Source organism: Haliotis rubra, unplaced genomic scaffold, assembly GCF_003918875.1.
Source record: "Haliotis rubra isolate DU_JTF1 unplaced genomic scaffold, ASM391887v1 Scf392, whole genome shotgun sequence".
NCBI lineage: Eukaryota > Metazoa > Mollusca > Gastropoda > Lepetellida > Haliotidae > Haliotis > Haliotis rubra.
The window spans coordinates 673,290-699,390 of NW_025767071.1; the positions used below are offsets into that span (position 1 = coordinate 673,290).

Here is a 26,101-nt window from a genome sequence, read left to right on the forward strand (position 1 = left end):
CGATCGTAGCCATCCTATATATGTCTATATTTACTTCAAAATATTCCCCGGTATGATCCCTTGCTTCACGAGGATATCCTTGGTGGCCATCGCCATACCCAAATTCATGATGAGCATGCCCATATCCTGCAGGTCAAAGTCGAGCTTGATAGTCGGTTGTTTGAGGACCATCTTGGTCAACTGAGCGTACCCTACGGCTAGGCCGGCGACCACGGTGGCGTGGTATGCTTCGTTAACGAACGTTTTCCCCTCAGACATGATGTATATGATATAGAAATATATATTTAATTACAACATAATATGGGGGGGTTTACCTCTACTCGTGCCTGTGGGGGTGGGGGTTGGTGCTTGTGGCCTATTATAAAGCATGAAAATCGCGGCAACCGCAGCAGTTGCGCCTACAATCCATATATAGTTACTCTTATGTTGCTTGGCTAGACCACCTTTTCTACCGGCGGCAACCCTTTTAGGGTTCTTCTGCTTGGTGACTTGTACTGGGGCCTCCTGTGTCGGGGGTTTCCTCTATCTCCTCTGACAACGGGGTTGTCTGGGCAGCATCCATCTTGTATACTATTATGATTATTATTCCCCTCTTTAAATTGACATTGCTTCGCCGTGATGATCGCCGCTGTCACCGGGGCTAAGACTGACTGACTGACTGAGTTTAGTTTTACGCCGCTTTTAGCAATATTCCAGCAATATCACGGCGGGGGACACCAGAAATGGGCTTAACACATTGTGCCCATGTAGGGAATCAAACCCGGGTCTTCGGTGTGACTAGCCAACGCTTTCCGGGGCTAAGAACATACCGTATTTATGGTACAGCAGGCAGCTGCTGGCGCTCAAAGCGTGTTTGATTAAGGGGTCCTTCTTGAGGTCCTCCCACAGGTAAAGTCGACGTTCCGGGGGAATGGGGAGGACATACGACGCTATGCCAGTGTAGATCTGCGCCATGCTCGATTTTATAGTCTTCGTCATCTCGGCCCCGAGCCGGGACTCATATCTCGCATACAGCTTATCGACCTCATCGGCGGGTAGTTTCTGAATCTTATCGGGGAGTGATATTGTCCCCAAAGTATTGTTTGGCCTTGCCGCCGACCGCCAGCGCCATTAGTTTCTCTCGCTTGTCGTCGCCCACCAGTTCCTCTCGCTTATCACCCTCCACCAACAGTTGTTCAAGCAGGTCATTGCACTCCATCCTATAATATAACAAGCGATTCTTAACTCTAATGATATAATAACCAATACAGGTGAAACACAGCGAGATGAAGGTTAAATTGCACACGATGAGCACTTCACGAGCCATATAGAATAGTAACTTTTAATTGCTAAGTGCTAAGCATTTGCTTAGCATTGCTAAGCTAAAACACCCTATAGTCCACGGGTTGGTCGGTCTTGAGCACGAGCTTAGCATGCTTCGTCTCAGTTAGCTGCCTCTTCACCCGTTCCCGTTCTAATTTGCTCATCACATCGTTCTCTCTCAAGCACTTCTCAAACGAATCCCTGTCCTTGCAGTGGAATAAGGCCACTCATCGCGTCTGCTCCCTGAGGTCTTTCAAAACCGAGTTGAACTTCTGCGTTAGCACCCAGACGCTGTGCTTTGCGTGCCAGCCGGAGAAGGCCAGGTACGATAGCATGTCTCTCTTTTTTGTTATCTCTTTATTAGCGCTTCAGTCGTCCAGGATAAACAGCGTCGACTCCCCTTTAAATTTCCCGTGATAAGCTTTTAACCAATCCTGCAGACGTGTTCCCGGGTCGACTCTGTGTTCGTCCGGGTCCGTCATCACCCAAGGTCTTTCCGTGTACGTTCTATTCATGTGCAAAGTAGGGCACATGATAACGATGTTATCAAACACATCCCGGTAGTACCCCTTCAGCATATCCAGCATGAAAACGTCTTCCCACAGCCCGTCTGCCCGCACACTATGGCACAGTGCGGGTCGCGGGGTAGATCAATAGATGGCTTGCACGAATCTCCCATTGTCTGTATGAAGTTGCGCGTCCATAATCACGTACAGATATAATTTCAACTTGCCCGCTGGTTGAGCCTTCTTGGTAATCTGGATGGTTATCCCCTCGCTGCCGTTGTCGATGCGACGTCCGCTGCCATGTAATTGATCATCATCCCTGGATCGCATGTCCAACCATAGCGCGTACTTGGTGGTCAGGTATTCACCGATCTGCACGGAGCTTAGTTCCAGGTCCTTGATGACGTGTTGGTGTCGGGTTGGTAGCTTCTTATCTCATCCCACTGCTGGTGTGCCCTCATACCGGCGCTGAACAGCTGGTTGGGCACGCCCTCGATGGTCACTTCCACCTTTTCAGTATCGGGGTTGAAAAATTTCTCGCTGTCCCTTTGAAATGGCTCGTAATCCTCCACGGGGGCGATCAGGATGCCTTTCATCGATCACGCCGGCACGTTCAGGTTGATATTCCACAGCGTGTCGCTCTTATCCTGTATGATCGCTCTATGCCGTAGTATGCGGTCGTACAGGATGGCCACCTTCCCCGAGTACGGGTTTCGAACCTGACGGGCCAGCTCCGGGCTAGTGACCATGTCAAACTCCAGAGAGATGTTGTCGATGGCATAACTGGCCTCATCACCGTTCGGTGTACGCACGACTTTGCTGTAGTCGTTGAAAGTGAGCTCGTATTCAAGCCTATCACCCAAAGCGGCCTGGTAAAACGGCGCGTGTCCCGTGAGCAACTCGAAGTCGAGCGGCACGCAGAACCTGTTCATGTAGGCGGCGGCGATGGCCTTTTCACCACCCGAGATCTTGTCTAGCTGGTGTTGCATGAAGCCGTAGCCCACATGCAACCGGGTCGACTTGTTGATGCCTTGGTAGACGTCGTTGACGCGTTCTCCCTCGCTTTTCCAGAGGTCACCGTAGCAGTAAAACATGTCGCTGTCGTCGATGCTCAACACCTCGTTGCCGCTGATCTTGATGGTGTTTTTTTTTATAATAGCCCGACCTACGTTCCGCACGAGCTCGCGTTTGTCGTTGTCGGAGGTCAATGTAATATTAAATGCCAGTCGAACCGTGCCGGGCACGATGAGGTCGTTCTCACCCAGGTTGGGGAATCTAACCAGCAGCGTTTGGTTCTGGTCTATCTTGCTGGGATTGTTGGCGATGGTCACCGACTGGCGCACGGCTCTAACCCCTAGAGGCTCCCTTGATCTCCGGAAAGGGTCTAGCTTCCTACCATACATTGTTATATACATAAAATATAAAAGTTTAATATAATTAATGGCTGAAGGCGGTCATGAGGACATCCAGATGGATGATATGGGTGCTGGTGCGCTCGATGAAGGGGATTACGATGAAGACACCTCATTTATGGGCGACATCGTTAGCAACGAACTTTTAAAGCATGCCGTAGACGCATATTACAACACATTGAGGCGAGATAAAAATAACGTCGAACCATGGGGACTAGACTATTCCAAGTTCAAATTTGGTAACGGAGGGAAACTGCGATTGAAAGCTCGTCCAGAGATCGATCTCATGCACAAACACACGAGAAAACCGCTTGCCTTGTCTACGCTAGCCAAGCTTCATGGTAGGCAACTGATCCGTGATGAACTAGGCTTAGATTACGGCGGGGCACGACCCAAACAACTTCCACCCAAAGTACTTCATGATCTGCAAAACCTCAGGGCCGAACTCAGCGGTGAAGGTGATATGCCAAAACGTGCTAAAGAAACATCAGACAGTATCGAAAAAATATTGGCCACGCACCATCACAAATCCTTGCCTGATTTTGAATTTCCCCTGAAGGAACTGTACTGCCTAGACGAAGCCTTGAAACATGTACGCGGAGAACTCGTGAACAACATGGGGAAACTGAACGAACTCGACGAGCACATCGCTCACGAGAAAATAAAACTCAGTCAGGTCCAAGATGACGAGTGCCTGAAAACCATCATCGAAAAACGGTTGCGTGACTTACAAGATGAGAGGCGGACTCGATTGGAATCCGCTTCCTCGAACCGGGAACAGCTTCGATCTCAGATCAGCCGTGTGCGGGAAACCATCGATCGAGTCCTGAATGAGGACACAACGTTGGCTGACAGGATCCGAATCCTCTTCCGAGAGCAAGGGATCACCATCGCCAGCGTTCTTACAGCACTGGGCTTCATCATATCAACCCTGGTCGTATCGCTGAGTGGGGGTACCCCCACAGCCCCCACTCCAAAACCAAGCCCATCAGGCGACTTCAGAGACTGGGTAAAAAAACATCTGAAATCACTCGGCAAAGCCCTGGCTAAACTTGCTGGTAAGGCCGCCGAAGCCCTGCCCGGCATCCTGGGTAGCATCGTCGCGTGGTTACTGAGCACGCTGTCAAAAACAGTCACGTGGCTCGGTCAAAACCTGTGGGCAGCCATCGTCGCCGTGGCCGGGCTGGTGTACATCGCGGCTAAAGAATATTTAACCAAATGAGACCCAAGCCGACCGCGATCCCCCCAACCACTAGCGCAGTCTTACTATCGAGGTGTTCCTTGTTTTCAGCCACCCGGTGTTGTGGAAGGGGCTGTGGGGGTGCGGGTCGAACCCTGGGCTCCGGGGGTGGTACGACTATGCCCGTTTCACGGGTCGTGGGACGTGACTCACGTTGATACCCGGGTTGATACCCAACTTCTGGTCGGCCGTGGCTATGACGATTTCGTTGTTGTAGCGCACCACTTTATTGACTCTCAGTTGCATGTTGCTCGGAGCCATGTACAGTCCCACGTCGAACACGTAGTCTACTTTAGATCGGGCGAATTCCAATACGTTTTGGTAGCATTGGATGGCACTCGGTAGATCAACTGGAGCATTGATAGCATCCTCAACGTTAGCCCCGAACTGTTTCTGGGCGTTGTAAGCAGTCCCGGCGCCCACGATGCTGGAACGCTTTTGCGTCTGCGCACCCACCAGCGCCCACACGTACGTTTGAATCGAATCGTTCAATCTGGTGACACCGGCACGAGTAAGCCCTTTCAACATGTCCAGCGTGAACATTTTCCAATCGTCTGCGGTGGGCTGCTCCACTTTCTGGACGGTGAAAGCAACACCACCTTTAAAGTTCATGCGGTCATCTCGCCATTCATTACTCGACAAAGCAAAGTCCTGGCGTAGTACATCTCGTTTCAGTAAGTCATGACTGACTTCTTTCACGGGCCGCCCCCAATCATATGGAATACCGATTCCGTGGTTCGGCCCCGGGCAAACGCCAATCCGTCTTCGGGTCTAGTTCGAATTCATTGCAAACGCGTTCGTAGGCCCGTCTATCATACGGGTTGTTTACTGCGTCCCATGCTTTGTCCTGTGGGAGCGGAGCGCTGATTTCTTTGAGGATACGCCTGACCTGGTAGTACACGTGAAACGTGAACACAGACTGACTCAGTGGTCTCCGCCGCGTGTCGGTCAATGTCAAGCCACACCCAGTCGTCGCACATCAGACGGCGAAGTTGAGTTGATTCTGCCAGAACTGCATCGGGTTGTTGAACCAGGCGTGGACTGCCTTGACGTTCGTCACCGAAAGCTTATAAGTGCCGAACACATCGGTAAACTGGGCTCCGAAGTGCAACCCGGCCACGTCAACCACGATCTTCATGTGTGTGAAGTCTATGCCCATCTTAGGGTAAAACACTCCCGGGGAGTACATTTTAAAAGTATTATATAATGGTACATATACTCTAATATGTACGTGACACTTCCAGGGATAATGAGCGATGAGGCCGTTCAGCTGCTACATGCGATCGATAACACGTCGGGTCACCTCGAAGTCGCACTCTGCGATATCACCCACCTGCCGCGGTGGACCAACATCAACGATGGTAACAACAAGCTGTTCGTCAGTGGCTTCCGCAATCACATAACCGACGGCTACTACAGCGTGTGCTCGCTAAGCAATGAAGTCTTCGAGCCCGTGGGAGCTGAACTCAAGATTAAAGTCTCAAACAGCACGGTCGTGTTAATCAACAACGGAGTAAATGCCTTGAGGCTCGGCCGACCATTGGCGAGGGCACTCGGGCTGCCGCCGGACCAGATAAAACCCACAATGACGGTCACGGGTACGAAGTTACCCGACCTAGTCCCCTACCGCGAGCTGTGCATTCATCTCAGCCAGCTGAGCACGACGGACAACATTCAAGGTGGTCACCCTTCCACACTGTTGAGAGCCGTACCGGTGAAGACGGAGAAGTACAATGACGGCAGAACTGAGTCGTTTTCACCGCAGCAGTACAAGAGGTTAACTCGGGGCACCATCCCTGAGTTGGTAATATCAGTGTTAGATATAAAGCATAATCCTGTGAATATAGGCTACCTCAGCATAACGCTGCACATAAGATGACTAGCGCACAAGGACCCGGAAGGGTGAAGAGATGTGTCAATGTAGGGATCTCCGACCTCGGGGACACACGCGGGTTCGACAACCCCGGAGTAGAGGGTAGACTGTACGCCTTACAGCTTAAAAACAGCATTTACAAACGCGTTGAAGTCCCCTCTGGTAGAACCCTAGGTGATATAGTTGATACATCAGGAGCAGCCCTCAACACTCGGCCCGACCTAGTCCGCATCGGTGATGATAGATGGTCGGTATACCCATCGTTCGGCGGCAAACTGTTCGACTTTGAAGACGTCGAGAGCACGACCGTTGCTCGAAATAAGCCATATACGCTCGTCTTCACCGACGACGACAAGTGAGTGTTGTTACCCTCTCGAGTGGATTGGTTTCTCAACATTAGTCTCAGCTCCCCCTACGTGTTCACGGAGAACAAAGACAACTACCTAAACAAAGTCGTGAACAACGGAACCCTGCTCAGGGCTTACATCCCGACGCAGAGGCGTAGCGTAGTCATCAGCCCACTCTCCAGTATGGCAGCCCACATGCTATTGAGTAAGCCCGGGACGCAAAACGTGACATTGCAGGTGGTGTCTGAATTCGAAGGCGTGGCCAACATCCTGGGGAGTCTACCGGCGAACTCCACGCTGGCCATCCAAGTCTACCTAGGTGAACCACAGCGCGAGGTCGAAGTCGTGAAGGGGATCAAACTTCGGTGGATGAAACAACACCAGTATCAGGTTTGCACTGTTTACGTGCGGGTGGGTGTCGACTCCCATACCTGGTCTGCAGGGGGTCACCCTGACCGTGGAAGACACGATATCACTCACCAAGATCTTCTTACGCGACAACATACACCTCATGGGGGTGAAGTGCACCCCTGAGAAGTTATCAGAAAAACAATTGGAAACTATCTCGCGTAATATAACAATGACCAGTCATCGGCCCAACATCGCGCTTAACGACCTAGGGGACACGGAGGGGTTCGATCTGCCTGGCGAGGAAGACGCCTTGTACGTCCTACACTTGAAAGACAACGTGTATAGGCGGGCGGTAATGGCCGATCATCGACCCAACATCACACTCGGGGACCTAGGAGGCATAGAGGGATTCGATCAGCCCGGCGTGGACGGCGACTCGTACGTCCTGCGCTTAAGAGACGGCGTGTACATGCGGGTGCCTCTGGCAGACAACTTTAGAGAGCCCAAATGGTTGATCAACATGACCCTCACCGCACCTTACGTCTCTTTTGACAAGGATGGTTATATTTGGGGCTTTCATTCCGGGGCCTGATATAAGTGCTCAGCTAACACCAGATCACACGGGTAACATGTTAGTTTCAGGTCGGAAGAACGAGTTAAGGTTTGACAGCCCCGATTCCCAATTGGGTCTTATGACTGTGAAACCAGGCTCCACACTCGCCATAGAAGTCCATCTCGGGATAGACCCTTATAGTACAGAAATACAACTTTTACCCGGGGTGATAATACACTGGAGTTTCCTGGCCAGTAACCAACGTTTCCGTATCGTCATACGACCGAACCCCTCAACAGGTTATATAGACCCCTTAGTAAGCCCCAGTTGGGCTCGTGTGGACGCAAAGTTACCTATTAGCCTCTCACCTATTTCCCTGCACAAGGACCTAGCCCTTATAAGCCTCAAATACATTGTACAAGGATTAAATAGCATACAATTAAAAGATATTTCATAGAATATATTATGTACACAGGATGGGGTTGTACCCAGTCGTAGAGGAAGTAGCGAAGACACTGGAAACCGTAGACGGGTTCCGCTTGAGGCAGCTATGCGACATAAAACGCCAACTAGAGCAAGACCGCGACAGACGGGCAGCGTTATGTAAGAAGTACCATAGAGTTTGCAATGCCATGGACGGGGCTGATACTGCCCTTATGACAACCAGCATGGGACTAGGGGCAGTAGGTGTCGGTTTGTTGACCACCATCGTAGCCGCACCCATAGTACTGGGCATTGAAATAACAGCTGGGGTGTCAGGGTTGATGGGGTTGGTGTTTAAGTTTGCATCCCGCAGACTGCATCGTAAAGCGCTGAAGCACGACGAGATCAGGGTCCTGGCCGAAGCGAAGCTGAACACGGTAAGCGACCATATCTCCACGGCACTCACAGACAACAAGATCTCGGAGGAGGAATTTTGTTTGGTCCTCTCTGAACTCACCAAGTACCATGAGATGAAACAAGAGATTCGAACCAAGTCTCGTAAGAATGCTGTCAGCGAAGCCGAGAAAAAAAAGTACATAGAACAAGGCATACAACAAGCCCGGCAAGCCTTCATCACGAAGACCAAAGAGCTCATAGGCGATTCACATTAAACTGTTTCCTCGAGGTCAACACGACATAGGGCGATGACAATAGCATCACGTGATCAGGAAAGTGTTGGTTCGCGGCCATAGTGACCAGGAAGTTAACTGGGGGTTCAAACCTGGTATATACAATAGCGGAGAGAGATAAGGGCCTGACAAAAACTTTATTTCCTAAATGAAGCTTTACAGAGTCTTTTGTTGGACTTGATCTTGTACCGCTACTGTATATACTACTTTGGAATAAAGCAATAATTATTCCATTACATAAGAAGGGGCTATAGGGGCATTTCATTGTTAAGTATTTTAAGGGCAAATTATATACCAGCATATTAAACACTGGTTTAACACAATGGGCAATTTTCATGAATAAGATATCAGAAACTCAAGCGGGTTTTAGAGGAGGTTATTCTACCATAGATCACATTTTCACGTTGAATGAACTTATTGAAAAATGCTTATGTAAAAAGAGCAAAAATTTGTTTGTTGCTTTCATAGATTTTAAAAAGGCTTTTGATTCAATAGACAGATTTAAATTATGGAGCTTGTTATCAAGCTACGGCTTGGGTGGGAAAATGATGCTAGCGTTAAAAGGTATTTACTCTTCCGTTAAATCATGTGTGCGATGTAATTCACATTTAACAGACTACTTTAACTGTCCTTTTGGTCTAAAACAAGGTTGTATGCTGAGTCCAATACTCTTCTCTCTGTTCATAAATGAGCTTTCTATTGAAATTTCACAAAATGGAAAACACAGCATCCAGTTATTTCCTGATATGATAGAAATTTTTATGCTACTTTTCACTGATGATGTTTTTTTAGCTTCAGATACTAAATGTGGTCTTCAAAATCAATTACATATTTTAGCATTGTATTCAGATAAGTGGGGTTTAAACGTTAACCTTGATAAATCTAATATTGTTGTATTCAGGAGGGGAGGTAGACTTAAAAGTACTGATGCATGGTACTTTCAAGGTAATAACTTAAAGATAGTCAATAGCTATAAGTATCTCGGTTTTCTATTCACGTGTAATATAAGCCTGGGCAAATCATTATCCGATCTCTCCTTGCATGGTTAAAAAGCATTAATGGAATTAAATGGCAACCTTAGAAAAATCGGTTTGTTATCACCGGATATCTTTTTCAAAATATTTGATAGTCAAATACAATCTATCCTATTATATGCTTCAGAAATGTGGGAATATAAAAAATATGAATGTATTGAGAAAATACATCTTTCGGCTTGCAAATTATACTTAAACGTTGGACCTCAGACACCTAACGCTATTGTGTATGGTGAATGTGGCCATTTCCCTATTTTTGTAAATGCAGCTGTTCGTTGTCTTAACTACTGGATTAAAATAATAACAATGCACAAAGATCGCATACCAAAGAAAGCTTATGAAATGTTACTAAACTCATTAAGGCCGAGAGACGCATATATGGGGCAAATTAATCAGCTCCTCAGAGCAAGAGCCACATATATCCGTCAACAGAAAGCACCTCTTATTCAGCGAGAGACGCACATGTGTGTTGTACTTTTAAAAATCGCACTGTATCTATTATTTCAACCAATTTAGTAGGGCTGAGCAAATATTAGCTTTTCTTACGAGAGATGCTACCTTTAGTGTGAATCAGAAGAAGTATTTTGAGTGTTTTGATAGCAATTGCTAATCATTATCATAGGCTTATACAGCGTTTGGCAAATGAACACATGTCGGCGAGAAAGGGGATTATGATGTTTTTACAGAGGTAAGTGTCTGGTACTCTTCATTGGGAATGGATAATTAAATACTTCTTATGCACATTGATTGAATTAGATGTAATGGTTTAGAGGTTACTGAAGATTTTATTTTCTTCAACTTCCTAATTAATAGGAAAGAATATACAAAATTTCAAGGACATACAAAGAATTCAAACACAATAGAATAGTTTGAATTTACTTTTTAGGTATTATTACGTTGTCATGTTTCATACAATGAAACAATGTATAAACACAAATAATTATACATCCAAGCTCGAATAGATTAGACATAATTTAACTTACTTATTTAAAGCTTACTGAATTGTAACTAGCTATTTTCCATACTCTAAAGTTGATAATGTTACCAGCGCCTTGAGCAAGCACTAGTTGCCTGGATATGTGCGTTATAGAATATATATCGTATAACATAATTCTTAATCGAATATAAAATGATAAGTCGCGCCTTTGCATCGAATATAATGCATGTCAGTGTTATTACAACAATGAAATCTTTTACTACGTTTGTCACAAAACACAGTAAGTTAGTAATTCAAAAACTTCTTAGACATAGACAGAAGTAATATCCTAAGTTATTACATGTAAACCATACAAAGGTATTTCAAGTACTTTGGTTCAAGCTGTTAAAAGTTTCATGTTGATTTGAATTGTCAGTTTTCTATGCAATTTACATGAGCATTGTGTAAAACATTTGTATTTGATCTGTGTAATTATCAAATCCGGTGTAATTATCACGTGTATCAATCAACTCAGTCTCTATTGATCCATTGTCAATAAAAGCTGGATAGTATATCAGCTACGGTATCGATACACATGCGTATAATCAATCATATTACAGAAATGAGATAATTGAAGACCTCTTTCCATCCTGAAATAACAGCCTCCGGTAGAATGCATGTGTAGTTATGCCCTTGTTGAAAGGTTTGCCCCGTGACAAGTGTACAATAAACAGATGCGATGTTATATCATTGGACAACCTGCTTTATGGAGTCACGCCCCTCTTTGTACTGTTTATACATGCATGCACATCTGTAATCTTATGAACCTCGCTTACATTCAGTATAAATATAGGCACGCCCATCTTCATAAATATTTGGGGGGATTAAACTGCAAGTTTATACATTATAATAATTCAGTATCGTGTCACTTTTGAATTCTATAATACGGGTACTTTAATTTGGATATTCATTCATATCAAGGTGAAGATTATATTTACATGTACAGCAAACCATTATGTTTTATGTACAGGCTGTTTGCGGAAAATGTATATGAAAATAAATACATTCTTTACTCAATGGTTGGATTTCAGTCACTTTGTTTTACTCATCGAAAAACACTAAAATGTGTTTTCAATCTCTGAGATCTATCTACCGTACTCCTATTTGTCTAATGTGTAAATTTTATAGATCATTACGATTGTGTATGTTTACAATACACAAACTGTTACATGATAGCTTGAGTTGTTGAAGCCGAAACCCAGCATATCAACTGGTCAATGGTATAGCCAATAATCAATCTCTATCCAGCTGTTGAGTGACCAAACGTGGTCTTCAGAAATTTCACCCACGCCCCATCACCTGTCCCTTCCTCTGTGACAGGTATCTCATGATACCATTGGTCATAGACAACAAATGATCAGCCACTATATTGAGCGATTGAGATACCGCATGTTCTATTGGGGAAATTTGATGACGCCCTATCACGTGACTCTTTGTTTTATGTCTATACAAGGAATCTGTATTATACAATTTTTATATGTATGTTCGTATGATAACGTATGTTTTTGCATTAACTCTAGATGAAACAAAGTTATGAATGTGCTCTTTGTTAGTAACAGACTAGCGCAATAGTACTTTCCTTGAAATATTCAGTATACAGTAGAAATCTATCGGCAAAAACGCTAATATCGTAGAAGATTATAAAGCATGTATGTAAATTACAGTATGTCATTGTCATAGATATTTTGTAAAATTAAAACTCACACAATGATATAAGAGAAAGAATTTGTTTATGTATGTCTCATCTCTTACATACAAAGAATACTTACATATGTTGATAAAACATAAATGTACAAGCCGCCAAAGGTCTACAAGAGCAACTTGCAATAACATTACATAAAACGTTGCAATACATGATATGTATTCACACCTGCTTTCTTTCAACATGTATCTTTACGACACAATTAAACAATCAGGACTTGTTTGTATGACTAGACAGTTTCCTGTCATCCCCGAAACCTGACAGGGAAATCAGGTGTGAATAGCACTAATTAGCTCGCAACAGCGAGCCGGGCAATCAGCGAGGGGTTCCAGGTGTTGAGTAGTGAAGGGTCTCTCGGGCTTAATGAGTTAAAGGGCCACTGATCCAGAGCGATTAATGTTTCCAGCCAACAGTCTAATTACGAAACCTAGCTGCAAACTGGTCAGCCCTTGCTCCCTCGACCGTGACGGACACAGGGACTGGGCTACTGTCCACCTTGGCAGAATTTCTTCAACCTAATCAGTGGGACATTAGGAAGGGTGGATGCCCATCAGATGCCGTTATTTGGAAAATATCCCAGGTAGTTCTTGTTTGATTGTAATAAAGTATCCCAGCAGTGTAGGCTTTTTCAGATTTTCAAATGTATAGTGACTGATCCAATTTGATTCTATTTCTGTGTTTTTTACCTCGATTTGATACTCTATTTTTTACCTAAAATTTGATGTCTATTATGTATGCTATCAAAAACACACTTTTGATATATTTGAATCCATAAGCTAAACAACCCCACTTTGCCATTGCAAAAAAAATATGAAATTTTACTTAGGTACGTAGGTATATACAGTTTTTAACTAAGTACACAGCAAATGCTTATATATATTTCTTATGTAACAATGAAGTTCCGTTCGTATCCTCAAAACAGTGTCTGCCCATAATTATTTCTTTCAGGCAATCAAACTTGCATGCAATACAGCGATAAGTACTCTCTTGCTGTAACCCTTGTTTGGTGGTAAACCTGCACATGTTATTTGTCACAATTCACTTGATGGTCAGTTAATGAATATATAAAAGGTATAATTAGTGATAACACCACTCAGATTACCTAACAAAGGTTCCCATTTGGCATTTCTAGTGTCTGGAGTAAATACTCATCATTATAAATTGAGGTCTGATGTGGCAAATGTATTACATCTTATGTAATATACGCATGGAAGTGCAGTAAGAGGAATTATCAGCTGAGTTACAAAACAAACATCGATCAAAGGATTAACCGATAACACGCTGATTGATTAATTGCTTTTATCCTGCACAGTGGATTTGTCAAAAGGTAGTGTTTATGTATGTAGATTTACTAATCTATACTGAATACACCCTGTCGTAAAGTCTCTTTGTAAAAACAACGTCCTCCCTTCAAAGGATTAACCGCCAATACATTGATTGATTGCTCATTATTGGCTAACTGAATAACTTTTTAACAGAATGGCGGACATCATGCAATTAGTTGTCAGGTGTGCTATCTTGGGTGACCAATGAGACTATACACCAATGTGAAATCCCCGAAACAATGTATCACTTTTGGCATATTAGACTGTTAAAAGACACATGACATGGAACAGGATACTTTGTCAGCTGCAGATAAATGGCCTATCATTCCTTTATTATCCCCCGCAACGCGTTTTGCGGGGGGTATTAAAATGGACTCCGTGGGTGCGTGCGTGCGTGCGTCCGTGCTTCCGTCCGTGTACATTTGTCTTTTCCGGAGCAGAACTCTAAAACCGTTCAATATTTCTTCACCAAATTTGGCACATAGATAGATCTGGTGGGGTTCTGGTGCCTTTTGGTAGTTTTGGAATTCTGAATAAAATATTTTTGGCATTTCCATGGCAACAAGTTTGACTTAGCCTTAAATTGGTGGTAGTGCTCTTTTCCGGAGCAGAACTCTAAAACCTTTCACTATTTCTTCACCAAACTTGGCACATAGATAGATCTGGTGGTGTACTGGTGCCTTTTGGTAGTTTTGGAATTCTGAATAAAATATTTTTGGCATTTCCATGGCAACAAGTTTGACTTAGCCTGAAATTAGTGGTAGTGCTCTTTTCCGGAGCTGAACTCTAAAACCGTTCTCTATTTCTTCACCAAACTTGGCACATAGATAGATCTGGTGGTGTACTGGTGCCTTTTGGTAGTTTTGGAATTCTGAATAAATTATTTTTGGCGTTTCCATGGCAACAGGTTTGACTTAGACTGAAATTAGTGGTAGTGCTCTTTTCCGGAGCTGAACTCTAAAACCGTTCACTATTTCTTCACCAAACTTGGCACATAAAAAGATCTGGTGGTGTACTTGTGCCTTTTGGTAGTTTTGGAATTCTGAATAAAATATTTTTGGCGTTTCCGTGGCAACAAGTTTGACTTAGTCTGAAATTGGTGGTAGTGCTCTTTTCCGGAGCAGAACTCTAAAACCGTTCACTATTTCTTCACCAAACTTGGCACATAGATAGATCTGGCGGTGTACTGGTGCCTTTTGGTAGTTTTGGAATTCTGAATAAAATATTTTTGGCGTTTCCATGGCAACAAGTTAGACATAGACTGAAATTGGTGATAGTGCTCCTTTCTGGAGCAGAACTTTAAAAACCTTTCAATACTCTCCTTCCTCCTTCCTTCTGTTTTAATTTTAATATTTGCATTTTGTTTTTATTTAATTTTATGGTATTCAACAGGATCATTTTTTTTTGGCCGTGAAGTGTAATGAGACAAACAACATACACTAGGTCGCACTTAGGGCGTCTGTGTGAAATATGATACACGTTGGCAATCTATAAGATATCAAGATATTACAGTCATGTTATAAAATCACTAAATATAAGCAGATCGTTTGCAATTTATTAAGTTTCAAAATGCATACAAATATGACAATAAACTAATTAGGATTATAAGACAAAATATAAAGACGTACATTGACTTCGTTATTTCAGTCCTAACATTTATTATCATTCAATCAATCAATATATACATTTGTATAGCGCTAATATCCATCCTTCGGAAGGTTGCTCAAAAGCGCGCTGTTGGGTGTGGTAGGCTGCCGAGAATAAATGAGTCTTTAATTTTGATTTGAAAGTACTTGGTTGCTCTTCTGATCGTAGAGACAGTGGTAGCTTGTTCCATAAAGATGGTTCCACTGGCAGATGGTTAAACTTAAAATGTTTTCATTTGTTATCAAAATAATGCCAGTTAATACACTATTCAGCTTGACTAGTAGCGAGTTCAAGCTCACTACTCTCCCCAAGACTCCCCATGTACTTAGTTAGCCTTACTTTCAAACAATGCTATTATATCAGGCTTCTCACCAAATTCAAGGTCAAACTATTTCTTAAATCAAATTCTACATTCATTTACGTTAACATTTGTATAAAGTCAACATTACTATGAAATCAAATTTTTACATCAAAATAAGCATTTTTATCAAAGTGAATATTTTTCTATAAGAAAAAAAATTATTCATCAAAGTCTACAAAATTTTACAACAAAATCAACATAAGATTATCGAGAAAAAGATTTCATCTTTGTTTATCAGTCTATACTTGTACTGTCAATTGCGCATGAGGGTGGCGCAGCAGAGGTAACGAACAAGTCATGAATTCTGGGATTTCATCCGGGTACTCACTGGAGAAAAACAATAACAAAAGCAACAACCAGTCCACGGAAATTGCTCTGGATCAGTGTCCCTTTAATCTCGATAACCTTGGCTATGAGACATGGGCTTCAAAAATTCGCTATTTGCTCTTTTCTTATGGATATGGATTTGTTTGGTTATCACAAACTGTTGGAAATCATGTAAGTTTTGTCGGAATCTTCAAAATGGGTTTAGTGGACGTTTTTAAACAAAACTGGAGATCCGATCTTAACAATAGCACACGTTATGTTTTGTATAGAGAATTCAAAAGTTTATTAAACCCTGAAAAATACCTTTTTGAAATTGCAGATTATAAATTGCGTAAATATTTAGTTAGATTAAGAGCAGGATTACTAAGGTTAAAATTTAATGAAGGACGATGGTGTAAAATTAACGCAAATTTGAGAACGTGTCCTATCTGTTACGGAGGTGTATAAGACGAATACCATTTTACTTTTTGCGTCGAAAATATTCACCAAGTGATTTCAAAACGAATATGCATAACTTTAAGAAACTACTTATGACAAATAACGTACATAGTTTGAAAATGCTCAGCCTATATATAATGCATTCTTATGAACGAATGATAATATTAAATACCATATTATACTTTTGTATTATCATGTATCTTTATCTACTTTATCCATATTAACCTGTATTGTATGTTCAGATTACCCGATGGGCGTGTATACATATATGGAAATTGTATTATAATGTATGAAACTGTATGTATATGGGCCCGATGGCCTTTGTACGGAAATAAAGTGTTGATTGATTGAGTAAAGGTATAATGACGATAACTGTCTAAAACTGATGAAGGACATATTGATGTGGTGTGTCCATCGTGTGGGTGAATGCATGCACCACACTTACATTTTGATAACTACCATTTGGTTACCCTGGGTATCTCCTGACATTACATATCAAGGGCTACCCTGACCTTGACAGTTTCGGGCTTGAAAACATCCCACAGATGCCATATTAGGGAAATGTGAGTGAACTAAGCTGGCCAGTCCAATGTCCGAATTCCTTCTTGATGGAGATCATTGGTGAAGATTTGGGCGGGATGTAGTCTCACAGATGCAAATGTATGCCAATAATTTCATCAACATAATATTATGGCTGGAAAGTAACATGTAGTTTTCACTGTCATGGTAATCGTATTTTAGCTTAAATAGGTAGAAGAATGTTTTGGGATTTTTGTTGTTGGTCAATTACCTGTTCACATGGTCTAGTTTTCATTTGCTTCATTAGTATGGTTAAAATGAGCATAAATGAAAGACTCTTGTTACGCCTGAAATCTTACTTTCGGATGCTGTAAATATATTTATCCTTATTGCAGTATGGGTATGAAAGTTCCATGCATTGTGAAGGAGGCCAGGGAAGCACTCGAATCTGGTTGCTGTGTGGTGATTGGTTTGCAGACAACAGGAGAGGTAAGATCTGTTGCAGTATCCTTCCAACACAGTCATGGTTCCAAAGGAAGCTACCATCACAGAGTCATGATTATTATGGCTAATGAATGTGTGGAGATATATCATCATGTTAAGAGAACCATAACTCCAGAAATGATGTGTTACTGAAGTACATGTATCAATACTTAGAGCTGCTTGATGTCAAATTTGGTTTTCAACTTCATACTTAGGACAGAATCCTTATGTCTGACATACGTCCTATATACCCTTGGGAAATTTTTCTGGCATGTGACTGGAGGACATTGCATTCATTATGAATGAAAATTGACAAAAATTAATGCACATGATATCTTGGGTGACATTTCACTGTGAAATGGTTTTGGTCCTTGGTACTATAGGTTAAATGTGTGAATATGGCTCAAATTTCAAGAAAATTTAGTTTTATTCCCAAATAAATGAAAGCATTTTGCTATCAGATAGAGAAGGCAACTGAGGTCTTGAGGATGGCTAGTAGTTAGGACCAGTACTCTCTTTGAGGAATGCTATAAGTGAGCCCCAGTACCTCATCTGAGGAAGGAGGGTAGTATTCCAGAACAAGTAGTTTGTAGAAATGCATTGATTTAAGATGCTGCAAGTATTCCAGAACTTTGAGGTGAGCTGCAGGACTCATTGAAACAATTTGTGAAGAATCTACCACTCAAAGTGACAACAGATGCACATCTGCTTGTTTACATTACTTGATAGTCACATGACTATGAAATTCTGCCTCCAAACCAGAAGAGGTTAAAAATTCTAAATTTATCACAGGGATTCCCATGGTTGTGACCAATGTCTCTTAGCTAAGAGTCTCAGAGCCATTATATCTACACATTTATGAGTAACTCTAAGCAGATAACAGTGTTCTTGAAGTTTTATAAATACAGCCCCAAAACATTGGTGTGAGCTACAAAACCTCTTTGCTTTCAGAAGTTGTGTCTGAATGTGGACACACCTGCTTTTGTATGTATATAATTTGTTGTATTTACTTTGCAGGCATCTCTTGATAGTGAACTTAGCAAGAACAAAGGAAAATTAAAAGGGTTCATCTCCCTCTGTCGTGAAATTATCTCGCGCTTCATTGAACAGAACTTCCCAACCAAAATGGAAAATGCTGTAAGTTGAGAAAAGGTTTTTATAATTTTCTGTTTTTGCTAGAAAGGTGATGTACAATGAATATCCATAGTAATGATATATGTACATGCAAATTCTTGGGAATGTTCTACTTCTTTTACATCGAGGTCTATTTTTGCTACTTGCTTTGTCAGCACACTAAAAATGTGAAGATTTCTTGTTTCCCATGGACATGTGCAGAGGGCAGCAAAGGCAAGTCACCAGTGCTTGCAAAACTACGAAAAGTTTATACTGACTTCTGTTGAAAATCTGAAGATACTTATGTGAGGTGACAAGTCAAATTAGCAAGTGCCATTAATGTAATACAGTATTACCGTATATGACCGTCTATAAGCCGAATTTTGAGGACCAAAAAGCAGTCTGTAGAAGGGGGTCGTCTTATCCATGAGTTACACTTTTCGTCAAACTTTTTCCAGGGGTAAGAAAACAACATCATTATCACTTTGGCGTGAACAAACAACAGAAGACGACTTTGTCAGTAGAGACGTCAAATTTGCAATTAAACATCACTAGACAAGATTAATTACCATTTAAGTTATAAGTTGTTTTTGCTGGGCATTGTTTTATTTGCAGGGATTAAGATTACCGTGCGTATTTGTCTCATACACAAAGCCGGAAATAGCAATCAGCTGTGCACACGTTTCCCCGGCGAACAAGTTCAAACATGCACAATAATATAACGGGACGAATTCTGACGCAGTCATCAGTAAAATATAATACAGAATACCGTTATTTAACCCAAAGAAATATATCCTAGCATTGTGTAATTTTAGTTACAGTTTTTGCTCTATAAATTAATTAAGATTACCGTGCGTATTTGTCTCGTACACAAAGCCGGAAATAGCAATCAGCTGTGCACACGTTTCCCCGCGAACAAGTTCAAACATGCACAATAATATAACGGGATGAATTCTATTGATTGAATACTATTATTTAACCAAAAGAAATATATCCTAGCATTGTGTAATAGTTTTTATGTAAAAAATATATAATCAACACTAAGGTTATACGGACCATCATGAACGTGGTAAGCACGTGACATGGAACGAGGTGGTAATCAGTTTGTGATTGTTGAATGGGGTAAAATAAGCAAGCCAGTTTGTTGCTACAATAAATATGATATTTAGAGAAGCAAAATATATTATGCATTTTCTGTCAACTACACTTCGTTTCGATCCGTGAGTAGACACAATATATATGACAGTGAATTCTTTGAATAATGTGGACCAAAGTTATAATTATTGGTAGATCAGTTGTCTGTGGGATGAGTTTGTCGCGTGTTTATTGTTAGTGGACTATTTTTCTTATTGTCATATATATATAGATGAAATATGGACACTTAAATAATATATTTTGAAACAAAAGTTGACTTCAGTTTTTATTTACCGATGGTACTTTTTCTCTTGGGTTCACATTTCCATACCCACCGATTTCACAAAATGGCGTCTCGTTGTTGATGCAAGCAGTGATCGTCGGGATATAAAAAAGGAACACAAACACATGTTGCCACAATACACCGGTAATCTTTATTATGTAATATTCTCACCAACACTTACGCTGTATATCCACTTTCCAAATGGCGTCTCGTTGTTGATGCAAGCAGTGATCGTTAAAAAAAGGTAAACAAACACCGGTAATCTTTATTATGTAATATTCTCGTAATGGTGTCTCGTCTTTGATGGAACATACTTACCGGGTACTCTGGTCTCTGTTGGCCACGACCCATCGCGGGGGGGCGGCCTATCCATGAGAGATATGATTTTGACACTGATTTTGAGGGTCAAGTTTGGGGGTCGGCTTATCCATGGGGTCGGCTTATAGACGGTCATATACGGTACATCAAGCACATTTTAGAGCGAAGTGACCGAGAAGGTTCTGGTCAAACACAACCTTCCCCATCATTATCCCCCGCAATGCGTTTTGCGGGGGGTATTAAAATGGACTCCGTCCGTCCGTCCGTGCACTTTTGTTTTTTTCCGGAGTTGAACTCTAAAACTGTTCACTATTTCTTCACCAAACTTGGCACATAGATAGATCTGGTGGTGTACTAGTGCCTTTTGGTAGCTTTGGAATTCTGAATAAAATATTTTGGCGTTTCCATGGCAACAATTTCGACTTAGACTGAAATTAGTGGTAGTGCTCTTTTCCGGAGCAGAACTCTAAAACCATTCACTATTTCTTCACCAAACTTGGCACATACATAGATCTGGTGGTGTACTGGTGCCTTTTGGTAGCTTTGGAATTCTGAATAAAATATTTTTGGCGTTTCCATGGCAACAAGTTTGACTTTGACTGAAATTGGTGGTAGTGCTCTTTTCCGGAGCAAAACTCTAAAACCGTTCACTATTTCTTCACCAAACTTGGCACATAGATTGGTCTGGCGGTGTACTGGTGCCTTTTGGTAGTTTTGGAATTCTGAATAAAATATTTTGGCATTTCCATGGCAACAAGTTTCACTTTGACTGAAATTGGTGATAGTGCTATTTTCTGGAGCAGAACTTTAAAAACCTTCCAATGCTCTCCTTCCACTTTTCTATATACACACCTAATATTTGACATAATCCTAACTCGTAGACATAATCATGAAGAGTATTTTGCCATTGCGGGGGATATTGATGACTTTGTCTTCTTGTTATATTTGGGATATTAGTTTTGGCTCCACTAGTGAGCTGGGTTCTCATATTTCAGTGAATGATCAGTGCAGCACACAGAATTAAATGAATGACTAGTAATACAGTGAGTAGTTTTCATTTGGCAACATTGTATACATCTGGTATACATTGAAATGTACTGAGACTCAGAAGTAATGCAAGTAATTGCGACTAATAGTTACTTCTGCTTCCTGCTAGACAATTTCTCTTGACCTGTTTCTCTAAAATCCTTGTAACAGAATCTCACATGAGGGAAATTCATACCCGGGCTGTAACCAAATCTAGTTTGAAAGGGGAAAAGATGCCAAGGTTGATGTCAGTAGGCACAAAATGTCACATTCCTTTTGAGAAGAAGTCCTCCTTGGTTTACATATAAGCATTAAAATGTTGATTTTAAAATCATACGACAGTTGTCACAGTATTTTAATAAAAATATATACAAAACAAAATCCTACGACAGTTGTAACAGTATTTTAATAATTATATTTACAAAACAAAAACTCGTTTTCGTCTTGTTTGACCACCCCAACCGGGCCCCTCAGGGCCCCTACGGCCAAGAGCAGGTAACTCTCGCCGCCTACCTCGCACCTCACTTTTCATGATGTCGTTTCTCAGGAAGGACGTGCATGTGTTCATTCTCAGGATTCTTGCCTGTTCTATGTCAATATGAGTGAGAAAGATTCAAATACTCTATGTATGGTTCCTTTCTTTACTCACAGGCATTAGATGGAATTTATATGTAGGTATTTTCATTCATAATTTGTTGTACCTTTACTGATGGGTTGTCTGTCTTGCAGCCATGTGGCGGGCAAGATGTCAGACCACGCGGTTTTTACTCCCTTCTATCATTGTTGTAGTGCTATGCTTCTTTATGGTCAGTAGTTCTATATAATTCTTTCATATTATATAGTAGGCTTGCCCTAACTTTCTCGCTTTCAGTGAAATTACTTTAAGTCACGGTTGAGTAATTTCGTAAGTGTGTTCGTTTCGGATCACCCTTGTATTACTCATTTTATATGTATGCAGGTTATAGCGGGACATTTTTTTCTGCTTTACATGTTAGCGTGTTTAGTCGATTAAATTGCTTTAGCTATTAGAATTTAATCTCGCCCGTGCGTTGTATTTTTTGCCATTTGCTTGTGTATACGTGTAAACCCCTATCAACAGCTACCTGCTAGTAAAATAGCGTGGTTCTGTTTGTTGCAGTTTAAACCGCCCCAGGACCCCCACCTGATATCTGGGCTCAGGATCCCCCATCCCAAAAGTCTTCTAATGAGAAGAGTTCCACCTCTTCTTCCTCTGCATCCACGGAAGCAGGGGGCAAGCAAGCTAAGGTGGCTGAGAACACCCCTTCCTCTCCTGCACCTCCAATTCTGTCAATATCACAATCACAAGCTGCCGCCTGGAGCCGCCACTCGCCTCAACGTCCTTGGCTCAGCCTATTCTTCCTGCGAAACCTGTCGAAACCAGGCTCTTCCCTAGGGTCTTGGTGCCTTGGCTTGGGTTCGAGTTATCTCTGGAGACAGAGAGTTCACTCCTGGAGGACCGTGTTGAGGAGGCCATGGAAGATTAGGAGTGTAGGGAGGCGCCGGGGGAAGTTAGCTTCTCGCTCGGTTCGTCCCCGAGATAGGTGCGCGATAGGATCGCCACCGTCCTGCTTCAGGTAGTCGCCGCTTCCGACGGTCCCGACCCCATGGAGTTCCGCCTTCTGTAGGGTGGCCAAGACACAGCTCCGCATACTGTCTTCTCTCCTGGCAGAGGTGGTAAACCCCCTTTTCCTAGGTACCCAGACACGATTTGATCTCCCAGAGCTCGATCGCCAGTAGTTGATGGGGGGGAGGAGGGCTGTACAAACCTCCCTTCACCACCAACGGCCAAGCACTGAAGTCGGCTTACCGATTGTTCGAGGAACAGTATGGGAAAGCCATACAGCAGCTCAAGGTTGTCATCCACTCGGCGTAACTCTCTGCCCTTCAGAGGCAGCTTGTGGACCATGCCTTCCAGCTCAATTGACCGCCTCAGTGGTGTAGTGGTTAGAGCGTCCGCCCGGAAAGCGGAAGGTCGCGGGTTCGATCCCCGACCGCGTCATACCAAAAGACGTTAAAATATGGTACTTGTTGGTCCCTGCCTGGCGCTCGGCTTTAATGGGTACAACAAGAACTGTTCGGCTCGGAGTGGGGTATTCATGCTTCACTGCGGCATGGTATCTCAGTGGGCTAGCACTATAAAACCAGCTTCAGTCTGGGCTAGTACAAGCAGCCGCACATACACATACACACGCATGCAGGTCGTCATATGAGCGAAATATTCTCAAGCACGACGTAAAACCCAATTTCACCTCACTTCCAGCTCAATTGGACAGGGTTCTGTAGGCGTTTTTACACCGATACCCATGATTCATAGGGTCCTCTCGCAGCTTGCCACCCAACCAGCTCGGCTACTTGTCCTCCTTGCACCTCTTTGGTCAACGCACCGCTGCTTTCTGGTAATCATCAGGCATCTGGCTCAGCCTATTGTACTATTACCCTTTCGATCCCAGAACGGAGTGCCCAACCCGAATCCCAGGATTCAGTGGGTGACTTGGCCACTGTCGGGAATCGCTCAAGGTGAACGGAAGTCCTGCATCAGTTCCAGACACAATTCTGGCTTCGCGGAGGGATTCGACAAACGTTCAATATGAGGATAGATGGGCCTGTTATGCGCACTGGTGTGTCGGCATAGGGATTCTTGATCCCTTTTCTACAGATCTAGTCACAGTTTTGGAGTTTTTGCAATCTAAATTAGAAGCAGGTCTCGCGCTTCTACTATCAGAGGCTACTCCATGACTATTTTTGCCTGTCACATACTTGCTGATGGTGTACTCTTGGGGCAACACCCTCTGGTGTAGCGCTTTTTACCAGGCGTGGACAGAATCTGACCGACTGTCCGCCGGATTAGTCCCCCATGGGACTTGTCAATCGTTCTTGATTGGATGTCCGGTCCTCTCTTTTTCGATCTGTCGACTCTCTCTCTCCAGCTGTTAAGTTGGAAGGCACTCTTTCTTGTGGCGGTAACATCTGACAGATGGGTCGGCAACATTCACGCAATGTCAGCGGATCTTGAGCTGACTGTCTTCCATAAGGATCGGGTCAGCATTCGGTTGCCAGACTCTTATTGTCCTAAAACTGCAGGCTCCTTTCACGTAACGGCACCTATTGAACTCCCAGCTTTCACTCAGCCACCATCGTCTGGTACCTTTCTTCGACGTGCTCACGCCTTAGATGTCTTTAAGACTCTCAAGGCTTATATCCGTAAGGATAAACAGCTGTTCTGCTGTTATGGCGGTGGTAAGGGTGGCCTTCCGGCGAACAAACAAACGTCTCTGCCATTTGTATGGGCTATTTTAACAAAGGGTTAACTCCCCCTGATGGGTTGAAATCTCATTCGGTTAGGGTAGTGACAGCATCAAAGGCATATGCCACGGCACTACCCATTGAGGAGATCTGCTCAGCATCTATCTAGAGCCGACCGAGTACGTTCATCGCTATCAGCTGGACAGACATTCACGTGAGTGCTCAGTTTGGCCAGACAGTTCTCCACAGTGGGCAGAGTCGTAACTCTCAAGCCGAGTGAGCTTTGGAGATTATATATCATTCTGCACTTCCTGGTGTTGGATTATGTTTTTCCCCCCATTCTATCGGTGATAGTGCTTGGTGGTGGTAATTGCCCGCACTTCTACGGTGTGTACTCGCTTCCCTAGTTATTTCCATCTCACCACTCATCGCTGCCTGGGTGTATATTACTGGGAATATTTTGGCGGGTCCCCCATAGTGTACTCCTCCAAATTATTGGTTGGGGGTTGGGGTTGTTTGACACGCTTCTAATCCAATCAGCATATAAGCTTAGCCCTAAGCCACGGCCAACGCCTGAGTGACATTGGCGGTCAGGTGACTGGGTAAGTGTGTTTTTCTATCTACGCTCAGTCGCAGATTCCACATGAGAATGGGTTAAATCTGTCAGACAGAATGCCGCTCCCAACACACTATCTATGGGAGTCTGTCCTATGCTTATACAGTCAAATCCCGATGAGTCGAATCGCTTGGGACCAAGTAATAAGTTCGACTTATCGATGTATTCGAGACATAGGTATGTCTATGAGGGTGGGAAAAAAAATGATCCAGTCCTTATTCCTCCGCCTAAGCATTTGTTTATCTAATGATTTCCATATCACTAATAGGGGCACCTTATCAGTTCCAGTCTGATTAGCACAGACAGAGATTTCCGTAAAATTGTTAATTGGATCAGTTTGCTACACCAATCAACTTCTCATTGACTGACTTCGGCTTATGTATACAAGATTGCTGTTGTTTGAATCTCATGGGACCAAATTTCCTTCTCGAGTCATCGTGTGTATTTATGAGACGAATTTGTGTAACCGGAAATCAAATGATGACAACTACAACAGGGAATGGTTGGGACAGGTACTTCGAGTTATGCATAATATTCGAGACACCGGCATTCGACTCATCGGGATTTGACTGTATGTACTTTCTTCAAAGAATCAGTAACCTCTACAGGTTACGATTCTTTTTCAGAAGAAATCCTCCTTGAGGTACAGCCACGCGCCTCCACACCCGTCTGATACGTTCAGCATGAAAAGTGAGGTGCGAGGTAGATAGCGAGAATTACCTGTAGGGTCCCTATAGGGTCCCTGTAGGGGTGGTCGAACAACACAAAAACAAGTTTTTTGTTTTGTAAATATTTTTATTAAAATATTGTTACAACTGTCGAAGGATATTTAAATGGAC

At 42.9% G+C, this 26,101-nt stretch overlaps 1 protein-coding gene across 1 annotated transcript in view; it reads left to right on the top strand.

Moving 5' to 3' along the window:
- The window catches only part of LOC124286827 (protein FORGETTER 1-like), a 327,576-nt gene that overhangs the window by 187,187 nt on the left and 114,288 nt on the right, over nucleotides 1-26,101 (top strand). The window contains 3 exon segments of the mRNA XM_046723267.1: nucleotides 17,421-17,514; nucleotides 18,526-18,645; nucleotides 22,521-22,648. Coding sequence (XP_046579223.1) covers nucleotides 17,421-17,514; nucleotides 18,526-18,645; nucleotides 22,521-22,648 — 342 coding nt within the window.